This window comes from Trachurus japonicus, chromosome 10 (assembly GCF_045865225.1).
Source record: "Trachurus japonicus isolate A0001 chromosome 10, Traja_1.0".
In the NCBI taxonomy this organism is placed as follows: domain Eukaryota; kingdom Metazoa; phylum Chordata; class Actinopteri; order Carangiformes; family Carangidae; genus Trachurus; species Trachurus japonicus.
Genome location: NC_140916.1, coordinates 19,620,781 through 19,642,612, shown reverse-complemented (window position 1 = coordinate 19,642,612; position 21,832 = coordinate 19,620,781). Strand labels below are relative to the sequence as shown.

The 21,832-nt window shown below is 43.8% G+C and overlaps 3 protein-coding genes and 1 pseudogene across 5 annotated transcripts; all 4 read left to right on the top strand.

Moving 5' to 3' along the window:
- The first annotated feature begins 2,541 nt into the window (after positions 1-2,541).
- Positions 2,542-9,395, top strand: LOC146979870 (protocadherin-10). Of its 2 annotated transcripts, XM_085789873.1 has the most exons (5): positions 2,572-5,117; positions 5,208-5,321; positions 7,917-7,975; positions 8,103-8,230; positions 8,505-9,050. In XM_085789873.1, the coding sequence occupies exons 1-5, from the start codon at positions 2,799-2,801 to the stop codon at positions 8,807-8,809; spliced, it is 2,925 nt and encodes a 974-aa protein (XP_085645999.1). In that variant the 5' UTR covers positions 2,572-2,798; the 3' UTR covers positions 8,810-9,050. The 2 variants fall into 2 exon arrangements, with proteins under 2 accessions (XP_085645998.1, XP_085645999.1); XM_085789872.1 differs by having other exon boundaries at positions 2,542-5,321; positions 8,505-9,395.
- A 3,572-nt stretch (positions 9,396-12,967) lies between these two features.
- Positions 12,968-16,140, top strand: pcdh2a1 (protocadherin 2 alpha 1). The gene is made up of 2 exons (XM_085788937.1): positions 12,968-15,509; positions 16,120-16,140. The coding sequence occupies exons 1-2, from the start codon at positions 13,089-13,091 to the stop codon at positions 16,138-16,140; spliced, it is 2,442 nt and encodes an 813-aa protein (XP_085645063.1). The 5' UTR covers positions 12,968-13,088.
- Positions 16,125-18,758, top strand: LOC146979868 (protocadherin alpha-C2 pseudogene; annotated as a pseudogene). The gene has a single exon (XR_015036850.1). The product of XR_015036850.1 is annotated as a protocadherin alpha-C2 pseudogene (transcript).
- Positions 18,759-19,327: 569 nt separating this feature from the next.
- On the top strand, positions 19,328-21,737 carry LOC146979867 (protocadherin alpha-C2-like). Its single transcript, XM_085788935.1, has one exon. It carries the CDS (start codon positions 19,329-19,331, stop codon positions 21,735-21,737), a length of 2,409 nt encoding a protein of 802 aa, XP_085645061.1. The 5' UTR covers position 19,328.
- Positions 21,738-21,832: the final 95 nt, after the last annotated feature.

Genomic DNA, 21,832 nt, shown 5'->3' with positions numbered 1-21,832 from the left:
AACACTTGAATAAAATCAATCGTGTGCCTCTTTTTAAAAGATTAAAAGCAGACTCATCCATCCATTGGTACCTAATCATCTTTGTCAACACCTCTACTCAACTTTTCATCCTGTGACAAACTCCTCGGGGAGCGGAGCGCCGGGTCACGGCCAGGTGGTTGTCGAGCGGTAGTTCGGAGAAACTAATGGCAGTCTCTCTGTCGGACAATGGGGTGAGCGAGGCGATAGGGGCGGATGAGACCGGCTTAATGCTCCGTGTAATGCATGTTAATGTAACAGGCACCGAGGGACTCGCGGCCGGAGTGCTTTGGGATTATTTATCACAAAACATTTGTATTCTTCCGTCGGAGAACGGTTGATCCCGGATAGCTGCACACTAATCCTTCACTCCGTTAATTAAAAAGAAGGGGAAAGCAATGGAACTGGTGGTGGTGATTTTTTTTTCTTTTCCAGAAATGTAATCATTTCTGGAGAAGCTTAACCATCTGCTTGAGGTTAAGTCTGCAAGCAGATTGTGTTTTCTGCTTATTTAAACCTGGGGATTTTAGTCTGTTTTTTTTTTCCTGAAAAGGGGAGGGTGTTGCATTTCGCGGGCTGGTTGTTGGACAGACACGTCAGGGACAACTTTTGGTCCCGGAGAAGGCGCAAGTGTTCCTTAGTTATGTAACATCTTATGCCATAATGAGTATCTTCTCATTTGATGGCGCTGCAGTTTCTTATTTAGAAATAACCTTTGTTATCCCCCAGTTAAATACCAGACTGAGCATGAATTATACATCAACTGCATCCCACTCCCGTTCCCTGATTCCTAAAGTTATTATTCTCTTATCTGCTTAAAAGAGAAATGTCAAAAACAACCAGCATCTCCAAGCTGAAGTATTCCCACTAGCCCCGTTTGATTTTTTTTCAAGTGAAAATGTCACAGCAACATTAGACATCAGTGTCGCTTGTTTTTTAACAGAAAATGTAGCGTCTAGTGTAAAAGAAAATGTTGCCCCTAGGAAGCAGAAATATTTGTTTCTTGTTCTTTCTTTCTCCCCCCCCCCCCCCCTTCTCCTCTCGTCTTTCTTCTTTTTTAGTAGCTAACAAGCCCAGCGCTGCCCGGGGGCCAAGGCTGTGTCGTCAGTCCCAAGAAGAGACTTTCAGATTTCAAGCCACCGTTTTACATTAGGATGCCACTCGTGTCTGTGTGGAGACGAACCCGAATCCACAAAGGCATCCTTTAGTTTCTCTCTCAGTCTCTGTGGTTCAGTGGTTGTCTAACTGACCAGGATTAACAGGAAAAAGATTAGATCTGTACAAACATGTGCCACACTCTAAAGAGGCCCGAGCTGTCCTCTTTGTCCTATAAAAACTACAGTGCTCAGTACTTTGATCTGCTCAAGACACTTATGAAAGTACTCAAACATTTCCATCATTAAAAACACTCACGTGCGCCTCTCTCTGCCACCAACTGACTGTAAACACATCACCTATGTGACGTTTACCTAATCCCAACTGTAATGCCTGATTAGAGACAAGTATGATTAAGGCTTTATGACATTGCTTTTATGTTGATTATGTTGATACATGTTCAGTCCTACTTAGGTGAATTAAAGTCGTGTAATGCGTATTTGTATGAGTGTATCGCCCGCTGATGATTGTCACTATATAATCATGTTAAGCTCCAAAATGTCGCTCACACTCATTTAAATATTGATGAAAATTGAATACCCTGACCCATCAAAGATTCTTTTTGTAAAACCCAATTTCGTGTGTGATGATTAATGGATGTGAGTCTGTTTTTGCAATGTGGGCATTCATCTTCAAAGGGCTCTCATTAAAAGCATTATGGAATCCCAGGAGCCAGTGGCCACCGGCCCATTTGAAGCAGAGAGAAAGAGTGCTTAGGCCTGTGTGTTTTTGTTTTCTGCGCCGCAACGTGTAACGGTAGAACCCCGGAAGGATGGTTTATTCTTTTATTCTGAAGCTATAATGGGAGTTACAATGAATCAAAGTAAAAAAAATAATTGTATCATTAGGCTGTATGTCATCCTGGGCCTGTGAGGCACTGTGGTCACCAAGACAAATCCTTGTCCATCCTCATCTGTTAAATACAGCCTAGAAAACGACACCCACAACACAATTTATCTCTTAATCCAAATCTGGCTCTGACGTCTGGTGTCAAACTTACGCCTTTTGGTCTCTTTAATGGGTCAGGAGAACAGACACGAGGACGTGAAAGGGTTAAACGTCTACAGTAATTAGAGTCGCACTTCGCGTCGGCGTTCTCCAATACGGAGCTGAGAGAAGCTACGTCCACCCCCTCCGTCCTCCACCCCTCCACTTCTCTCTCTCTCTCTCTCTCTCTCTCACACACACACACACACACACACACGCACACACACACACACACACACACACACACACACACACACACACACACACACACACACACACACACACACACACACACACACACACACACACACACACGCCTCCCCACCAGCTCCTCCGAGCGTCTGATACACTGGAAAATCAAAGCGCGAGCCTCCCCCGTTCACACACCACCGGTGTTGGGCTATAGGAACACAACAGAGGGAGAGAGGGACTTTCACTCTCCTCTCCCGTCCCTTCATTTTAACTGTCCAATAAAGTCATACAGGCAGATGTTACAAAGTTATGTATGAAGCTTTTCTCCTTTTTAAAAAACAACTCGGGACTGGCTCTGTCACTCTGTTCACTCTTCAGCTTTACTGCTGATTGGCTTCGCGAGGAGAAAGATGTCTGGGTGAGCTGATTTTACGCACGCCGCTGACATGGATCACAGACTTTCCAGAGGCAGTTGGTTACCAGTGACTGGGATGGTTATATGCCTGCTTCTGTGTGCGTGTGTAGTGGACCTCGTTCTTGCGCAGATTCGGTACTCCATTCCCGAAGAGCTGGAGCATGGAGCTTTTGTGGGCAACATCGCAGAGGACCTGGGCTTGGACGTGGCCAGGCTGTCAGCCCGTCGGTTTCGTATAGTCTCCGGCGCAAATAAGCAATATTTAGAAGTGAACTTGGAGAATGGCATTCTCTTCGTCAACGAAAAGATAGACAGAGAGGAGCTGTGTGAACGAAGCCCCAGCTGTTTTTTACACTTACAAGTGGTTATTGAAAACCCATTAGAACTATACAGAGTGGAAGTGGAGATTTTAGATGTGAATGACAATTCTCCCAGTTTCCCATGGAGCGAGTTCAATCTCGACATCACAGAGTCGGCTGCGCCCGGCTCCCGTTTCCCGTTAGAGAGCGCACAGGACCAGGATGTGGGCACCAACTCTTTGCGCTCCTATCAGCTGGGCGCGAACGAGCACTTCATCCTGAATATCCAGACGCGCAATGATGGAAGCAAGTTTGCCGAGCTCGTGCTAGACACACCGCTGGACCGGGAACAGCAGAAAAAACACGAGATGGTTCTGACCGCCTTTGACGGGGGGTCACCGGAACGCTCTGGGACAGCACTGATAACTATCACCGTGCTAGACGCAAACGATAACGTGCCCGTGTTTGACCGCTCCGTGTACCGGGCGAGCCTGGTGGAGAACGCACCGAGGGGGACGCTGGTGCTGAAGCTGAACGCCACAGACCTGGATGAGGGCTCCAACGGAGAGGTGACCTACGCGTTTAGCGGGCACGCACCACTCAAGGTGCGCGAACTGTTCAGCGTGGACCCCTACACGGGTGAAATCCGAGTGAAGGGCATCGTGGACTATGAGAAGGCCAGTGTGTATGAGTTGTATGTGCAGGCAAAAGACAGGGGACCCTCGGCTGTTGCAGTGCACAGTAAAGTACTCGTAGACATCCTGGATGTCAATGACAACGCGCCCGAAGTCATCCTCACATCTGTGTCCACTCCTGTCCAGGAAGACGCGCCACCCGGCACGGTGATAGCTGTTATCAGTGTCATGGACAGGGACTCTGGAGAGAATGGCAATGTTGATTGCCAAATTCCGAGCAACGTCCCTTTTCAGCTCCATTCATCGTTTAAAAACTACTACACTCTGGTGACGAGCGAGTTTCTGGACAGAGAGGCAGTGTCCGAGTACAACATCACCCTCACCGCCCGCGACCTGGGCTCCCCTTCGCTCTCCACCAGAAAAAACATCCTCGTTCAAGTGTCTGACATTAACGACAACCCCCCGCGGTTCTCTCAACCTTCATACACAGTTTATGTGACCGAGAATAACGCCCCGGGCGCTTCCATTTGCTCCGTAACAGCATTCGACCCCGATTCTAACCAGAACGCCTATCTGTCTTACTCTATTCTCGAGGGTCAGATCCAGGGCATGCCCGTGTCCACTTATGTCTCCATCAATTCCGACAACGGCAACATCTACGCACTGCGCTCTTTTGATTATGAGCAACTTAGAAACTTTCAGATTCTGGTCCAAGCGCAGGACGCTGGTTTCCCTCCTCTCGCCAGCAATGTCACTGTCAACGTCTTTGTCTTGGACCAGAACGACAACGCACCTGTCATTGTATCCCCGCTGCCTAAAAACGGCACCGTGGCCACAGAGGTGGTTCCACGGTCAGTAGACGCCGGGTATCTGGTTACGAAAATAACAGCGTTAGATGCGGACGCAGGGCAAAACTCCCGGCTGTCTTATCAGGTAGTGCAGGCTACAGACCCAGGACTGTTCAGTGTGGCTCTCTACACCGGCGAAATTAGGACAATTCGCCGGTTAGTGGAGAGAGACGCAACAAGACAAAGACTGGTAATATTAGTCAAGGACAACGGGCAGCCGCCGCTCTCCGCCACCGTTTCCATTGTCCTCACAGTGGTAGACAGCGTGCCTGAGTCACTGTCAGATTTCGGAGACCTCACACTCAGCCCACAGCCCCCCTCAAACCTCGCTCTCTACTTGATCGTGTCACTGAGCACGATATCCCTAATATTCCTGGTGGCTATCATCGTGCTGGCCGCGGTGAAGTGCTACAAGGACAGGGAGACCCTCAGCGGGTACAACCTGCCCCCGTTCGCCTGCTGCTGTTGCGGGGGGTTTCAGCCGGAGCCGCCCCCAGAGGTGTTCAAAAAATCCAACCTCAACCTGCAGATTTCATCCGCGGCTAAAGTGCCCACAAACTGCATGGAGGTGAATGGAAACAGCAGTCTATCTCAGTCATATTGTTATAAAGTGTGCCTGACCCCCGAATCAGCCAAAAGTGACTTTATGTTTCTGAAGCCGTGCAGCCCGGGCAGCACACCGAGGAACAACGAGGCGAAGAGCGCAGAGAACTCGTGGAACGCGCAAAGCCGGAGCGCATCTGTGAACAACGGAGCAACTACTCCCAACGAGGTATAGTTGAAATCAGAGTGCGCTCAGAGCGTGTGTTGTTCATTTACACCCGCCTGCTTCTCTCACCGCCACAGCGAAATTCATCTCAGATTTCCATCTGATAAGCATCTAGACGGTGACATTCTCCCATCAAGGTCAAATCACGCATGCCAGACACATCTGAACTCAACTTGAGCCAAAACTAAGCAATGACACTCTCTCCTTCCCTTCTCCTCCCTTTTTAAGAAGAGTGTTATACTGAATGTCATCTCCCATGTTTTTCTTATCATGGAAATAATTCATCATAACTGTGCTGCCTATGGTAATGTTATGCACCTGGGAGATTAAATGAGACGACGTGAGATTACATTTTAATTGACACGTTAATGAAAGTGTAAAGCTCCGTATTACGAGCAGCATATTGCTGTGCACATACCGTGTCTTATCATCTCCGTTGAAAGAAGTGAGATATCAATTACTGTGTGAGAGGAAGAGGAGAGGTAGTTCAGTCTTGGTAACATTTCCAGGTGTCTTCATGTCACGTTTTTTTTTTTGTTTGTTTTTTTACACGTGGGAAAAAGCTTGTCAATAACAATCCATGAAGTCAATTATGATTGCTTGTGGCCCGAGAGATTCATGCCTACATCACCCAGTGCCACTGCACCACACTTTTCATGCAACTAGGGACACACACACACACACACCTGCTTCCAGCTCATCTCCCTGAGTTTGAACAAAAAGTCAAGGTTATGTACGTGACGGACAAGGTGAATGGCAGCTGTTTGAATTCATCTGCCTCGGGTTCAGACGAATCTTGTTCGATCAGTCGGGTGTGCGACACGCCTTCTTCTTCTCAAACTAACAATACAGGACAGATAACCTCACTAACTATGCCTCAAGGGCACAAGCACGGCCGAACCATTATACTCCACACAATGTGGCGTATTCGCAAGGGGGGCCTGTCCATTATTGATGAAAAATGGCAAATGGCTGGTTTTGGGGAGACAGGGGAGGACATCAAGAGGGGAGGGGGCAAGGAGAAGGAGGGGGTGCAAGGACACGGCTGGACTGAGACGTGGGACGCCTGTAGATCGGCCCCGGCGTTGTCCTCTGAATGCGAGGAGAGAGAGAGAGAGAGAGAGAGAGAGAGAGAGAGAGAGAGAGAGAGAGAGAGAGAGAGAGAGATGTGGCTTCATATTTGTCGAGCAAGGACGGGGGGAGGAGGCGGGGTGAAATAAAAGGAGGGGGAAGGAAGGAGACAAGGAGAGTGGGAATTTACGGAGGCAGGATGTCTACATCAGTGTTTTCTAATTCTAATGGACGGGGCAGCAGACCGTAAATCTGTGCGTATTGCTCATTGTCCTCTGCCAGTTTTCATCAAAACGCAAAGGGACAAAGACTCAGAGCCCTGATACCAGACTCCACCAGGCAGACTGAGAAATGTCACTCCGGTCACTGGCACACGCACCTCTGGCCACAAGAGGGATTTCGAGGTCACGGTGATTGTTCTGCCTGCAGCCATGCTCCTTCAGGAGAAAGTGTCCTTCCCGTCGTTAATTGGTTCCCCTAATTTACCCGGTGGTGTCCCTGGGCGTACCCTCATGAGTCGTCGCGAGGTCGTCAGTGACACATTAGATCTCAAAGACAAATCACAATGAAACTATCTGAGCATTTCACACAGTAACGTGCGTAGGGCTTCTTAAGTTGATGAATTGAAGGTGAAAAGAGAGATTAAACACACACCGAAGCGTGTAAAACGCCCAGGACAAGTGCGTGCACGTGTATAAAGCGTAAAGCGCCACGGTGTATGGGCCTATACGCGCGTCGAGCTGAGCTTGGGTTGTGAGTATACAGCTGCAAGGACCGCAAACTTTTCAAGGCTCTCTGTGAGACTTTTAATTAAAAACCTTGCTCGAGGAGCATCAGGCAAATATTAATGTAAAATGATGCATAAAATCCACAAAACAATGACGTGTGTAATTTTCTTAATTTCCTCCCTGGCACGGTTTCCTTTGAAGATTAAAATCATGTTTCGTTTCATCCCGGTGGGGTTCTAATTGGTTTTGTGCGTAGTTGGCGAGGAGTATATTTTGAATACCGATTCTAATAATACGCTTACGTCGCATTCTCCCTGTTAACAGCTTTAAGAGAATTAATAGAGCGTGGAATCCATACTATGAGCCTCAGACCCGGAATAAATATCACTCGGGTGCCCTGCTTCACCCCTCCCGCTGCGCCACAGAGGATAAAAGCAAGACTAAGAGACAAGCGAGTCGTAGCTGAAGGCAAAAGCACCTCTGCTCTTAAAATAATTGCGTTCTACCAAACATCCACAGGGCGGCAGCCACGGTCCATTTGAAAACAAGTCATGTCTCAATTTCAGGACAAACACCAATGATAGAGCGCTACTCCTGTCAATTATCACTGACCTCTGCTGATTCGAGAGGGCAGAATCAACACACGTCGTTTGAGACGGCAAATACAATTCTGTCTCAACCAGTGAATTCTCTCCCGACAGATCTGAGCAGTGACATTGCTGCAATGTGCGCTCTTACATGGTGATTTTGTAAATTTTATGAAGTGGATATTAAATTATGTCACGTTCTCTTTCTGCAGCTGAAGCAGCCAAACACAGACTGGACTCTCACGAAAAACCAGAACTCCTCCATTAAAAGGTACCAGTTTGACCTCTGCATGTAAAGCCTCAAATTCTTCTCCACATCATGAGCTAGAGCAGATAACCTGTTTTATTTGATACTGAGTTAAGTATATTGTAATCTAAGCCCCATGTCTTGTTTGTAGCTACAACTCCATCAACATGGATGGCACCCTCATGCGTAAGGCCATGCATGCAGACCCAGAAAACTATGTCACCTCCATGGCGCCTGGACAGTACTGGACTTGGGGTACTCACATGAGAGGCGTGAAAGGTAAGACAAACACAAACAGCTTTCTAGGCTACACACATGTAGGATTGTTAGTATATTTATAATAATCTGTTATACCTCCATAGTTAATGACGTTTAAGCAATGATACAATTAGCATAATTATGTTTCTGTTTTTGTTGCTGATCAAATCTTTAATTGTATGTCACTGTTCACTGACCTGATTGCAAAGCTCTGAACCTATAGATTGCATTACGTCAGTGTTGTATAATCAAGTGGAGCCTTCCCTAATTTGTTTTGACCTGTGTTACACTACAGAATATAAGATGTCCCCTTCAACCAGTGGGGTCCCCTCTCGACCCTGGACTCCTCGGTGCACCCCACCTCCCCAGCAGCAGCAACCATCGATCCCTCCTCACCCTCACCCACACCCGCCGCCTGACTACCACCACAACGTGTACATCCCCGGGACCCCATCGGGCTTCTGCACCCTGAGACCCGCCGTGCAGCGAAGCGAGCTGGACGTCCACAACTCCTTCTCCACCTTCGGCAAGAAGCGACGTCTTCAGATGTCCCCCCAGGGGGAGGCAGCGATTATAAATAATGACCTGTACAACGACTGACTTTTAAACGACTGTCTGAATGGATGATGGAAACGATGGATAACTTCGGATGAATACAGAGGAAGAGACCATTCAGTGCATAAATTAATGAACATATATATGACTAACAGCTGGTGTGAAAGATACAGATGATGAACAATTCACTCAGTGAGAGAAATAATGAATGAACAATCCATTTTGCCTAAAAGGCTGAAGGGAATTAAAGTCTGGTGACTATTTATGTGACAAGCCACTGAACATGGCCATTGTATGTGTCTGCCTATGATCATTATTATTATTATTATTATTATTATTATTATTATTATTATTATTTTGACAATCAAACTGGCGCAGCAGTTACATCCAAAATGTTTTGACGAGCATTAGTGGACAATAATTTTGCACATCCTTATGAATTTATATTTTTAGGTTTTATTAAAGAAAATCTTCTTTTTTTGTATGTTTGTTTGCCAGCAGAGCTTGCGTGAATATGACAAATAGTATGACTATGTATTATGCAAGCTGCAACATGACGCAGACAACTGTAAAGACGGGGGATTTCCCTCACACATGTACTGTATACATTTATGAAAATAAAGTATTTTTTTCACATGGCCTTTCTTATGTTGCAAACGCATGCATGTGTGGTCTGCTGTGATTCATAAAACTCAAGGCGTAACCCTGCCCACGCATTCAGGCACATATTTGGTCTATCTACATGCACAAAGCATTTAGATGGAAGTTACTCAGATCTATGTTTAATTAGCCGGAGTCAATTATTTTGGGGTGAAAAAGTTCCACAGCCACTCTTACAAGGATGGAAAGCTTTTCGCCTTGGTAAGCTGTTTTCCAGTGAGGAATAAACATAGTAAAATGCTAACATATGCTAATTGGAGTGCTTGCATTTCCATTTGCCCGCAGAGAATAGTGGGGTTCATTAATTGAACAAACAGGACCTCCTTTCTCGAAATATCACTTTAATTAAGACCACCAACACATACAAGCATCGTGTGTGTGTGTGTGTGTGTGTGTGTGTGTGTGTGTGTGTGGTGGTGGTGGTGGTGGTGGTGGGTGCGGGGGGGCTCCAAATGCCACACCTGGATGTGAGCTATAGAGCCCTGTGGCTTTTCTCTCTGTGCCCTTTTACAGCTTACTTCTCAGGGAATTAGCTCCTACCATCAACAGATGAGAGCTGGCCATTGGCCAGAAATGAGCAGGGTAATTAGGTCGTTCCATGGTTCAGATTTAAAATAATTCGGTTAATAAGGAAACGAGTGTCCACAGAGAGCAGGGAGGGGAACAGGCTAACCTTCTCTGCAGTGAGGTGATCCATAGGGACGGCTGAAGGGGCAGCTGTATTTAGGCCAGCTTGGCTTACTTTCAGATAAGAGAGGGATGGAGCTATATACATTAAAGCAGAGATGTGAGCTTTTTTCCTCAAAGAACATCTTTAAAGAGGAAAAAAAAATCTATATCATTATCACAAAACCTATTCAGGAACAACAGATTCCTGTAGCCTATTGCCTACAGGTGGAGACCAAAACAAATCGGTTCATATTCCAGTTTCTTTTAAAACCAGCGGTTGGTTAAACAGAATAGAGAATGATGAAGCTGTGGTTGGCAAAATGATAGTTTTGAGAAGTCTTAATTATCACAGTTTCTTCCATATTAGGAATGTGGCATTCAGCACAGAGGATGTTGTGTCACTTCAAATCCTGTTACTATGTTGGTCACCCGCTCTGGGAGCTGTCCATCGCCATGGTGCTGAAATGTGTTTGACCAGTGACGCTTTCTCACCCAGCAGTAGTTCCGTTATACTGCCACCAGAGGGCGCACACGTGACACTTCATAATAGACTATGGTGGAGTGCGCTAGATTTAGTGCTTTGGAGACACAATATTAATACAAAATTATTGATGCATTGATGTGCAAATCAATTACTGTAAATGTAACTGTCAAAACATAGTGAAGTAAAAGCTACAGCGTTTCACTGTGAGATGTACAAGGTTAGGAGTATAGCATGTTGTTAAAGGTAAATACTTAAGAAAAGTAAGTTCTTTAAATCTGTGTTTTAGCGAACCATTTCCATAAATATAGTTATAGCTACATTCCAGTAAAGCTTGGTGCTTATGAAAGAATATCTTGACACGTGGAGTCCCACAAGCAACACACTTGTGACACATTCACTTGCCAGCATGAGAAACTCTATAGAGAAAGGTAATATAAGATATAGAGATATTTACCACCTTCAAAAAAAATAAAAATAATAATACACAGGTTCGCAGTCAAATACAGGGTACTGAAGCTGTATTAACCGAATTATATAGACATCCACAATAAATGTGCCCATTTTCACCATCTTTTAACAGTGAGATTTATCCAGCAGAGGGCATGATTGAGTAAGAATCATTCCACAGAAAAAGAAGGTGATTAGAGGAGTTGATTTATTTTACATACTCAAATCAGAGACTGTGGGGCTGGCAGAATAAAATGACGTGAATCAAAACTGTCTCAGACAAAGAAGGAGGTTTCCTGAATGCATTTGTAAAAAGGAAAAGGGAAATAACAAATGAGAGGGCAGGTGCAAAACGGGGAAAGGAACTCATTTAGTTCTCTTCTCTCTCCTTTCTTTTTTGTTAGACAGATACAGATAGACAGAAAAAAAGAAAACAGAACATCTTTAATAAGACTAGCTATTAATCAAATGAAGGCTGTCTCTGATGTCACTGTTTGCTTAACAAAAAAACGGGAGAATGGAGAAATATACATACACAAATTTACTGTATTGTGCACATGCATATCAAGATATGGTATACACAAACATAATAGTTCTTGATATGGTTGTGTGTGTGCATGTACCTGACATATATCTTAATAAGCAGCACATGATGCTCTAAATATTATGTTGATGTGAACAAGAGTACTTAGTTCATTAAAGTAGGTTGTCAAAATGAAAACTGTTTGTAAAAATAAAGTTTAATTGACTCTAAACATTTAAACCTCCTATTATCTTAAAGTATAAAACAGTGTAAATCGTGATTTTAGCTTAGCTCAGTAAATGATATACAGCGAAGGGAAATACTTTATTTCACATTACACATTACATTTTCTCATTTTGTATTGTAACAACATGTTTTTACTTTCTTGTAACTTGTGTTAGCTCCAGGTGGAGTAAAACTGGCAACCTGCCAGAAGCAATTAGACAACTTTTAATTTATTTTGGCCCCTTTGGTTCACATAAAAGTGCACAATTAGTAGCAGGAAAAATCCTGCTCAAACTTTGTAAAGTACGACACATCTCTCTCCCACAAAACAACACCAAGCAAGAGCTTTAGGTAAATGCAAGATCAAAAAGCTATGAAAATCAAAACTAACAGGATCGGTGTTTTAATGCATGTGTTACCCATTACTACTATTGTTGAGATATATTTATTTAAAAATGTTGAATATTTTTACTTACTATGTCTGATAGCACAGGGGAATTCAACTTGTTCTCAAAATAATGAAAAACAATCACTAAATTGGGCCCAAGCATGGTACCCAGACCCTTCAAACACACTACTGATACAACAACAGTTTCAGAGCTCACCTAAGCTTTGAAGACATGAACATGAGCCCTTTCTTAAACTAATTTCCCTTGTGTCTAGTTACTGTAAAATGCAAGCAGTTTGCCAGTTCAGAACAACAGAGCAAGGAAATTGAAGCTCTGTAAGTCATCTAAAATGATCAAAGATGTGAAGAGAGGAGTAGTGACAGAAGTGTCATTAACAAGAGACACACAGACATATATGTTTTTCCAGTTCCTAACATTTCATTGGCTTGAACACATTGGATTGTTGGGGGGATTTTTGTGACAATGATCAATTAACAATTCAGAGAGATGCAAGACAATGCAGTGAGCATAAAAATGCATTATGATCAGAGAATACAGGGTCTTTTAAAGACAGTGATCAATTTCATCATGCATTTAAGGTGAACCTGTCAATGAAAGAAGAACACTGAAAAGCTTTTCCTTGTGCAAAATATTCAAAAATACACAAATGAATCCTGTTACATGTCATCGAGCTGTGAAATCATATTGAAGCCAGTTAATGGCAAACAGTTCCTCCATTATGTGCAGTCTGTCACATGGTGTCACTGTTGACCACTAAAGCATAATGCATCTTCTTCAGTGAAGTCATGACACACCCATTTATATAAGGTGTAGGGAACGGCTTTCTGGAAGATGTGCGTTGTATTTTTAGATTAACAAAAGACAATTTAAGATACATTTTCAGATCTTTAAAATAAAGAAAAACAAATGTTTCTAGAATCTGGATCGTTTTTTCCTGCAGATGAAAGGATGAATTTTTGGACCACTGTCTTTGTCTTGTGTGCAGTATGGCCCACTGCTTTGTCCGTGACACGGTACTCCATAGCGGAGGAGATGGAAATGGGCTCTGTTGTGGCTAATCTCGCTGCGGATTTGGGACTTGACCCTGCGGGTTTGGCACAGCGAGAGGTAAAACTTGATATTTTCACTAACAAAAAATACCTAGATTTTAACAAAAAGACAGGGGAGCTGTATATAGTGGAAAAGATGGACAGGGAATATCTGTGCCCGGCGAAACCTAGCTGTTTTCTAAAGCTTGATGTGATCATAGAAAGCCCCTTACGTATCTTCAACATTGAACTTGGAATAACGGACATAAACGATAACGCTCCACACTTTCGACGAGACAGGGTGGAGCTCGACGTTTCAGAATCAGCAACACCAGGAGAGAGATTCTCCTTACCCAATGGCGTGGATCCTGATGTTGGCATAAATACAATCAAAACGTATAAACTGAGTGACAGTGAACATTTCACCATCGAAATTCAGACAGGCAGTGATGGAACTCAATATGTGGATTTAGTGCTGATGAAGTCTTTAGACAGAGAGGAGACTGCTGTTCACAATCTAATACTGACTGCTGTGGACGGCGGCGTCCCTGTGCGCTCCGGCACTGCTAATATCATTGTTAGAGTACAGGATACAAACGACAATCCTCCTCGGTTTGACAAACAGACTTACACAATTAACATGGCGGAAAATTCCCCGATCGGTACCTTAGTGATGAAACTTAACGCTACAGATCTTGACGAGGGTGTGAATTCAGAGATTGTGTACTCATTCACACTATACACGTCTGAAAAAACGCAAGATGTCTTTGCATTGAATCCCAGCACAGGGGAGATAACTGTGAAAGGTACTATTGACTATGAAGATATGAAATTTTATGAGATGCACATAGAGGCAAGAGACAAAGGGACGCATCCTTTACTAGGACAGTGTAAAGTAGTCGTGCACGTGACTGATATGAATGATAATTATCCAGATATCATTATACAGTCGGTAAAAAACACAGTGGATGAGAACATCCCAGTAGGAAGTGTCATTGCACAGGTAGACATAAGTGACAGAGACACAGGTGATAATGGAAAAGTGAGCCTGTCTATACATCAGCCCATGCCCTTTATCCTTAACAAGTCGTCCGAAAAACCCACGCATTATAAACTCATAGTCTCTGAGCCATTAGATCGTGAAAAAGTGCCTGAATATGACATCGTGTTAATAGTGACAGATGCTGGAACCCCACCATTATCTGATAACGAAACTATTACTGTGCATCTGATGGATGTTAATGACAACGCGCCACAGTTCCCTCTGTCATTTTATACTATACGTGTTATGGAGAATAACGCACCTGGGGCCTTGCTGAGTTCACTCACTGCCTTTGACCCTGACCTCCATGAAAACCAGTATCTAGTTTATTTCATCCTAGAGAAGGAGATAGCCAACACCTCCATGTCCATGCTGTTCTCCATCAACCCAGAGAACGGAAATCTTTACGCACTGAAAACTTTTGACTATGAGATTGAGAAGGAGTTTCTTTTCCACATTGAGGCCAGAGACTCTGGTTCTCCTCCACTCAGCAGCAACGTGACTGTTCACATCATTATTGTGGACCAGAACGACAACGCTCCAGTTATTGTCTCTCCGTGGCGAGCACACGGCTCGGTGGTGGAGGAGAAGATCCCCAGATCCACTGATAAAGGCTCTCTGGTTGCCAAGGTGATAGCTTTGGACACTGACTCTGTGCACAACTCTCGGATTACCTACCAGTTTCTACAAGTGACTGACGCCACCTTGTTCAGTCTGGACCAGTACAACGGAGAGATCCGGACTATGAGGATGTTCAGCTACAGAGATCCACGCCACCAGAGACTGGTTGTTGTTGCCAAGGACAACGGGGAGCCTGCCCTCTCTGCTACAGTCACCATCAAGCTGTCCACAGTGGAGACTGCTGTTAAGGCCTACTCTGACATGACTGAGGTGCCTCTAGAGTACGACATCTTCTCAGACCTCAACCTGTACTTGGTGATCGGTCTGGGCTCAGTGTCGTTTCTCCTGCTCATCACCATATTGGTCACCATCGTGCTCAAGTGTCAGAAACCCAAGACCAGCAAAGCAGCTCCTCCCTGCAGGAACAGTGTGATCAGTGAGAGGAACTCCACCATCGCAGATTCCACTCTGGTCTCCAACGACGCCTACTGGTACAGTCTGTTTCTAGCAGAGACCAGGAAAGGAAAGCTGGTGGTCAGACAGCCTGTGCCAAAGGGCTCCAGATACATCGTGTCCAGTTTACCAAGAGGCACAGGACTGACAGAGACCAGTGACTCAGCAGCTTCTACTCTGCAGGTAGGAAATCATGTTCACCATTTTTGTTTTGATCTAAGTCATTTCTTGATATGAATTTTAAAAGAAATGTTGGTAACACTTTATTTTAAGGGGTCCTTGTTCCTGTGTATCTACCTAATTAATTACAGCGTAATTACCTATGTAACCGTATGTAATAACATGTACTTACATTGTAAATACATAGTGTATTTTGGTGTACTTACAGGTCCTTGTTACACTTGTAATAAGAAATGCTTGTGCAAAGAGAGAGGCCACTTTGGCATTTCTTATTACAAGTGTAACAAGGACCTGTAAGTACACTAAAATACACTATGTATTTACAATGTAAGTACATGTTATTACATACGGTTACATAGGTAATTACACTGTAATTAATTAGGTAGATACACAGGAAGAAGGACCCCTTAAAATAAAGTGTTACCAAAATGTTTTATATAGCTGGGTTTTATGTGTATCAGTTAATATATAAATATTCCATATATTCCTCGTATAGGCAATATTGCATTTCAACGACGATTAACATGAATACACTATATTTTAAATGGTTTAAATCTTGATGGGTGGCGCTGTTTGTTAACAAAATACACGCCCATAAACGCCCGTGCGTCAGTGGCATTACGGCAGATCGTGAAAAAACGGACAGCTCCGTGGTGCTGAATCTCGCTCCAGAGCGCTTTCGTACATTTGAATGCTGAAATATCCTTTGGATTAAATTGCGTGAACGTGTTTGTGATCAAATCAATGAGTGCAACATTTCACATTAATGGAAATCTACATTACAAAGACTGAAATGCAGTAAACTCAGACACAAAAATGCGGCCCTCGGTAACAATGGAGAGTGTAAAAAGGTACGTGCTATTCGTTGTTCTCTTTTGTTTCGTTCGTCATATATCGACCTCAGTAACTCATTATTCAATACCAGAAGAAATGAAAGAAGGATCGGTTGTAGCAAATCTTGCTACTGATCTCGGCCTGGATGTTAAAACACTGAATCAGAAGAAGATGCGTCTCGACATCATTGCAAATAAGAAATATCTGGACGTGAACAAAGAGACTGGTGAACTGTACATTGTGGAGAAGATTGACAGAGAATACCTTTGCCCCACAAAATCGTCAGCCTCATGCTATCTTAAACTGGAGATGATACTAGAAAATCCAGTACGGATTTTCAACATAGAAGTAGAAATTTTGGATATGAACGACAACGCCCCACAGTTTCGTAGAGACGTGATACACTTAGACATATCTGAGGCGACGCCAAGAGGAGAGAGATTTTCTCTGAGTAATGCAGTTGATCCTGACGTCGGAAGCAACTCTGTTAAAACGTACCATCTGAGTGAAAGTGAACATTTTAATATTGAAGTTCAGACAGGAAGAGATGGATCGAAGTTTGCCGAATTAATATTAAAAAAAGCTTTAGACCGGGAGCAGCAGGCTGTTCATAATCTAATACTCACAGCTGTAGATGGAGGCACACCTGCTCGTTCGGGCACAGCCAGTGTTATTGTGCGTGTTTTGGACACCAATGACAATGCCCCAACGTTTAATAAAACAAACTATAATGTAAAAATAATTGAAAATTCACCTATCGGGAGTCTTGTTATTCACCTTAATGCCACAGATTTAGATGAGGGTTCAAATTCTGATATAACATACTCATACAGTTTATATACATCAGAGAAAACGCAAGAAACGTTTAATCTGAATCCTTCCACTGGTGAAATTACTGTTAAGGGAATGTTAAACTATGAAGATTTCAGGATTTATGATATGGAAGTTATAGCCACCGACCATGGAGCCAATAGTTTATCAGCACAATGCACCATAAAGATTCTGATTGAGGACATGAATGACAATCACCCAGAAATATCTATTAAATCATTTCAGAGTCCAGTCAATGAAAACATAGAGTTGGACACAGTGATAGCTGTGGTTAGTGTGAGTGATAAAGACTCAGGTGACAACGGAGTGGTTGATCTTCATATTCCAGATAATATGCCTTTCAAGCTGAGAGAGTCCTCTGATAACTATTATGAATTAGTGGTGTCAGAGCCGTTAGACCGGGAGCAGGTTCCAGAATATGACGTCACTTTCACTGTCACAGACAGAGGTTCTCCTCCTTTATCTGACAATGAAACTATGACTTTAGAGCTGCTGGATGTTAATGACAATGTCCCACAGTTCCCTCTGTCATTTTATACTATACGTGTTATGGAGAATAACGCACCTGGGGCCTTGCTGAGTTCACTCACTGCCTTTGACCCTGACCTCCATGAAAACCAGTATCTAGTTTATTTCATCCTAGAGAAGGAGATAGCCAACACCTCCATGTCCATGCTGTTCTCCATCAATCCAGAGAACGGAAATCTTTACGCACTGAAAACTTTTGACTATGAGATTGAGAAGGAGTTTCTTTTCCACATTGAGGCCAGAGACTCTGGTTCTCCTCCACTCAACAGCAACGTGACTGTTCACATCATTATTGTGGACCAGAACGACAACGCTCCAGTTATTGTCTCTCCGTGGCGAGCACACGGCTCGGTGGTGGAGGAGAAGATCCCCAGATCCACTGATAAAGGCTCTCTGGTCGCCAAGGTGATAGCTTTGGACACTGACTCTGTGCACAACTCTCGGATTACCTACCAGTTTCTACAAGTGACTGACGCCACCTTGTTCAGTCTGGACCAGTACAACGGAGAGATCCGGACTATGAGGATGTTCAGCTACAGAGATCCACGCCACCAGAGACTGGTTGTTGTTGCCAAGGACAACGGGGAGCCTGCCCTCTCTGCTACAGTCACCATCAAGCTGTCCACAGTGGAGACTGCTGTTAAGGCCTACTCTGACATGACTGAGGTGCCTCTAGAGTACGACATCTTCTCAGACCTCAACCTGTACTTGGTGATCGGTCTGGGCTCAGTGTCGTTTCTCCTGCTCATCACCATATTGGTCACCATCGTGCTCAAGTGTCAGAAACCCAAGACCAGCAAAGCAGCTCCTCCCTGCAGGAACAGTGTGATCAGTGAGAGGAACTCCACCATCGCAGATTCCACTCTGGTCTCCAACGACGCCTACTGGTACAGTCTGTTTCTAGCAGAGACCAGGAAAGGAAAGCTGGTGGTCAGACAGCCTGTGCCAAAGGGCTCCAGATACATCGTGTCCAGTTTACCAAGAGGAACAGGACTGACAGAGACTAGTGACTCAGCAGCCTCCACTCTGCAGGTAGGAATCCTACACACAGATTCTTAAAAAAAAAAAATATATATATATATATGTATATATATATACGTATATATACATATATATATATATATATATATATATATATATATATACCATTTGTGCGTATCACGTCATATTTTACTCTTCATTGTAGATTAGGTTAACGTGATAAATCTCCGTCATTTCGACTCATAGAGAACACCATTGCATGTTATCATTAACTGGAGTAAAATCTACAGGGGTTACTCAAATTTAACTAGAATGAAGGTTAAAAAAAAATCTTTTCACATTTTCTCGTTTAGATTTTTCAAACTCCAAATGGTGTCGCTATTTTTCCACAAAAGTTCCTTTCATCAACGCCATGACAGTGGGTCGCTGACACTCTAACCGTTCGTGATTCAAGCGAACAGCTCCGTGGTGCTGAAATCCGCGGAGAAAAATGCTCTCATTCCATAAAGCTACGAAATATCCACGGGAATAAAACAATATAAATATGTTTGGGATCAAGACCATCGCAGAAAAATTCAATATAACTGGAATCGTCTATCATCAAGCTTGAACTACCGAACACACTGAATACAATACGGTTGTGTAACAATGGAGTCTGGAAAAAGGTACGTGCTGCTCGTTCTTTTTATTAATGCCGTTCGTCAAATATCGACTTCAGTGACTCATTATTCAATACCCGAGGAAATGAAAGAAGGATCCGTTGTAGCAAATCTTGCTACTGATCTCAGCCTGGATGTTAAAACACTGAATCAGAGGAAGATGCGTCTGGACATCATTTCAAATAAGAAATATCTGGACGTGAACAAAGAGACTGGTGAACTGTACATTGTGGAGAAAATTGACAGAGAATATCTGTGCCCTTCCAAGTCATCCGCAACATGCTATCTGAAACTCGAGGTCATACTAGAAAATCCACTACGAATATTTAACATAGAAGTGGAAATTCTGGATATGAACGACAACGCCCCACAGTTTCGCAGAGACGCCATACACTTAGACATATCTGAGGCGACGCCAAGAGGAGAGAGATTCTCACTGAGTAATGCAGTTGATCCTGATATTGGAAGTAACTCAGTTAAAACGTACCATCTGAGTGAAAGTGACCATTTTAATATTGAAGTTCAGACAGGAAGGGATGGTTCGAAGTTTGCTGATTTGATTTTAACAAAGTCTTTAGACCGGGAGCAGCAGGCTGTTCATAATCTAGTACTCACAGCTGTAGATGGAGGCACACCTGCTCGCTCTGGTACAGCCAGTGTTGTTGTTCATGTCTCTGACACTAATGACAACGCTCCTACATTTTATAGAACGATATATAATGTCAATGTAATGGAAAATTCTCCTATTGGGAGTCTTGTTATTCATCTTAATGCCACCGACTTAGACGAAGGGTCAAATTCTGTTATAACATACGCATACAGTTTATATACATCAGAGAAAACGCAAGAAACTTTTCATCTGAATCCTTCCACTGGTGAAATTACTGTTAAGGGAATGTTAAACTATGAAGATTTCAATATTTATGATATGGAAGTTATAGCCACCGACCATGGAGCCAATAGTTTATCAGCACAATGCACCATAAAGATTTTGATTGAGGACATGAATGACAATCACCCAGAAATATCTATTAAATCATTTCAGAGTCCAGTCAATGAAAACATAGAGTTGGACACAGTGATAGCTGTGGTTAGTGTGAGTGATAAAGACTCAGGTGACAACGGAGTGGTTGATCTTCATATTCCAGATAATATGCCTTTCAAGCTGAGAGAGTCCTCTGATAACTATTATGAATTAGTGGTGTCAGAGCCGTTAGACCGGGAGAAGGTTCCAGAATATGACGTCACTTTCACTGTCACAGACAGAGGTTCTCCTCCTTTATCTGACAATGAAACTATGACTTTAGAGCTGCTGGATGTTAATGACAATGTCCCACAGTTCCCTCTGTCATTTTATACTATACGTGTTATGGAGAATAACGCACCTGGGGCCTTGCTGAGTTCACTCACTGCCTTTGACCCTGACCTCCATGAAAACCAGTATCTAGTTTATTTCATCCTAGAGAAGGAGATAGCCAACACCTCCATGTCCATGCTGTTCTCCATCAATCCAGAGAACGGAAATCTTTACGCACTGAAAACTTTTGACTATGAGATTGAGAAGGAGTTTCTTTTCCACATTGAGGCCAGAGACTCTGGTTCTCCTCCACTCAGCAGCAACGTGACTGTTCACATCATTATTGTGGACCAGAACGACAACGCTCCAGTTATTGTCTCTCCGTGGCGAGCACACGGCTCGGTGGTGGAGGAGAAGATCCCCAGATCCACTGATAAAGGCTCTCTGGTTGCCAAGGTGATAGCTTTGGACACTGACTCTGTGCACAACTCTCGGATTACCTACCAGTTTCTACAAGTGACTGACGCCACCTTGTTCAGTCTGGACCAGTACAACGGAGAGATCCGGACTATGAGGATGTTCAGCTACAGAGATCCACGCCACCAGAGACTGGTTGTTGTTGCCAAGGACAACGGGGAGCCTGCCCTCTCTGCTACAGTCACCATCAAGCTGTCCACAGTGGAGACTGCTGTTAAGGCCTACTCTGACATGACTGAGGTGCCTCTAGAGTACGACATCTTCTCAGACCTCAACCTGTACTTGGTGATCGGTCTGGGCTCAGTGTCGTTTCTCCTGCTCATCACCATATTGGTCACCATCGTGCTCAAGTGTCAGAAACCCAAGACCAGCAAAGCAGCTCCTCCCTGCAGGAACAGTGTGATCAGTGAGAGGAACTCCACCATCGCAGATTCCACTCTGGTCTCCAACGACGCCTACTGGTACAGTCTGTTTCTAGCAGAGACCAGGAAAGGAAAGCTGGTGGTCAGACAGCCTGTGCCAAAGGGCTCCAGATACATCGTGTCCAGTTTACCAAGAGGAACAGGACTGACAGAGACTAGTGACTCAGCAGCCTCCACTCTGCAGGTGAGACTGGTTTTATGATCCAGCACCTTTATCAACTGCAATAATTTTGGAGGAATGTTTGTTCTATGCATGGTTAGTTTTCATATTCCCATATACAACTATGGTATTTGTTA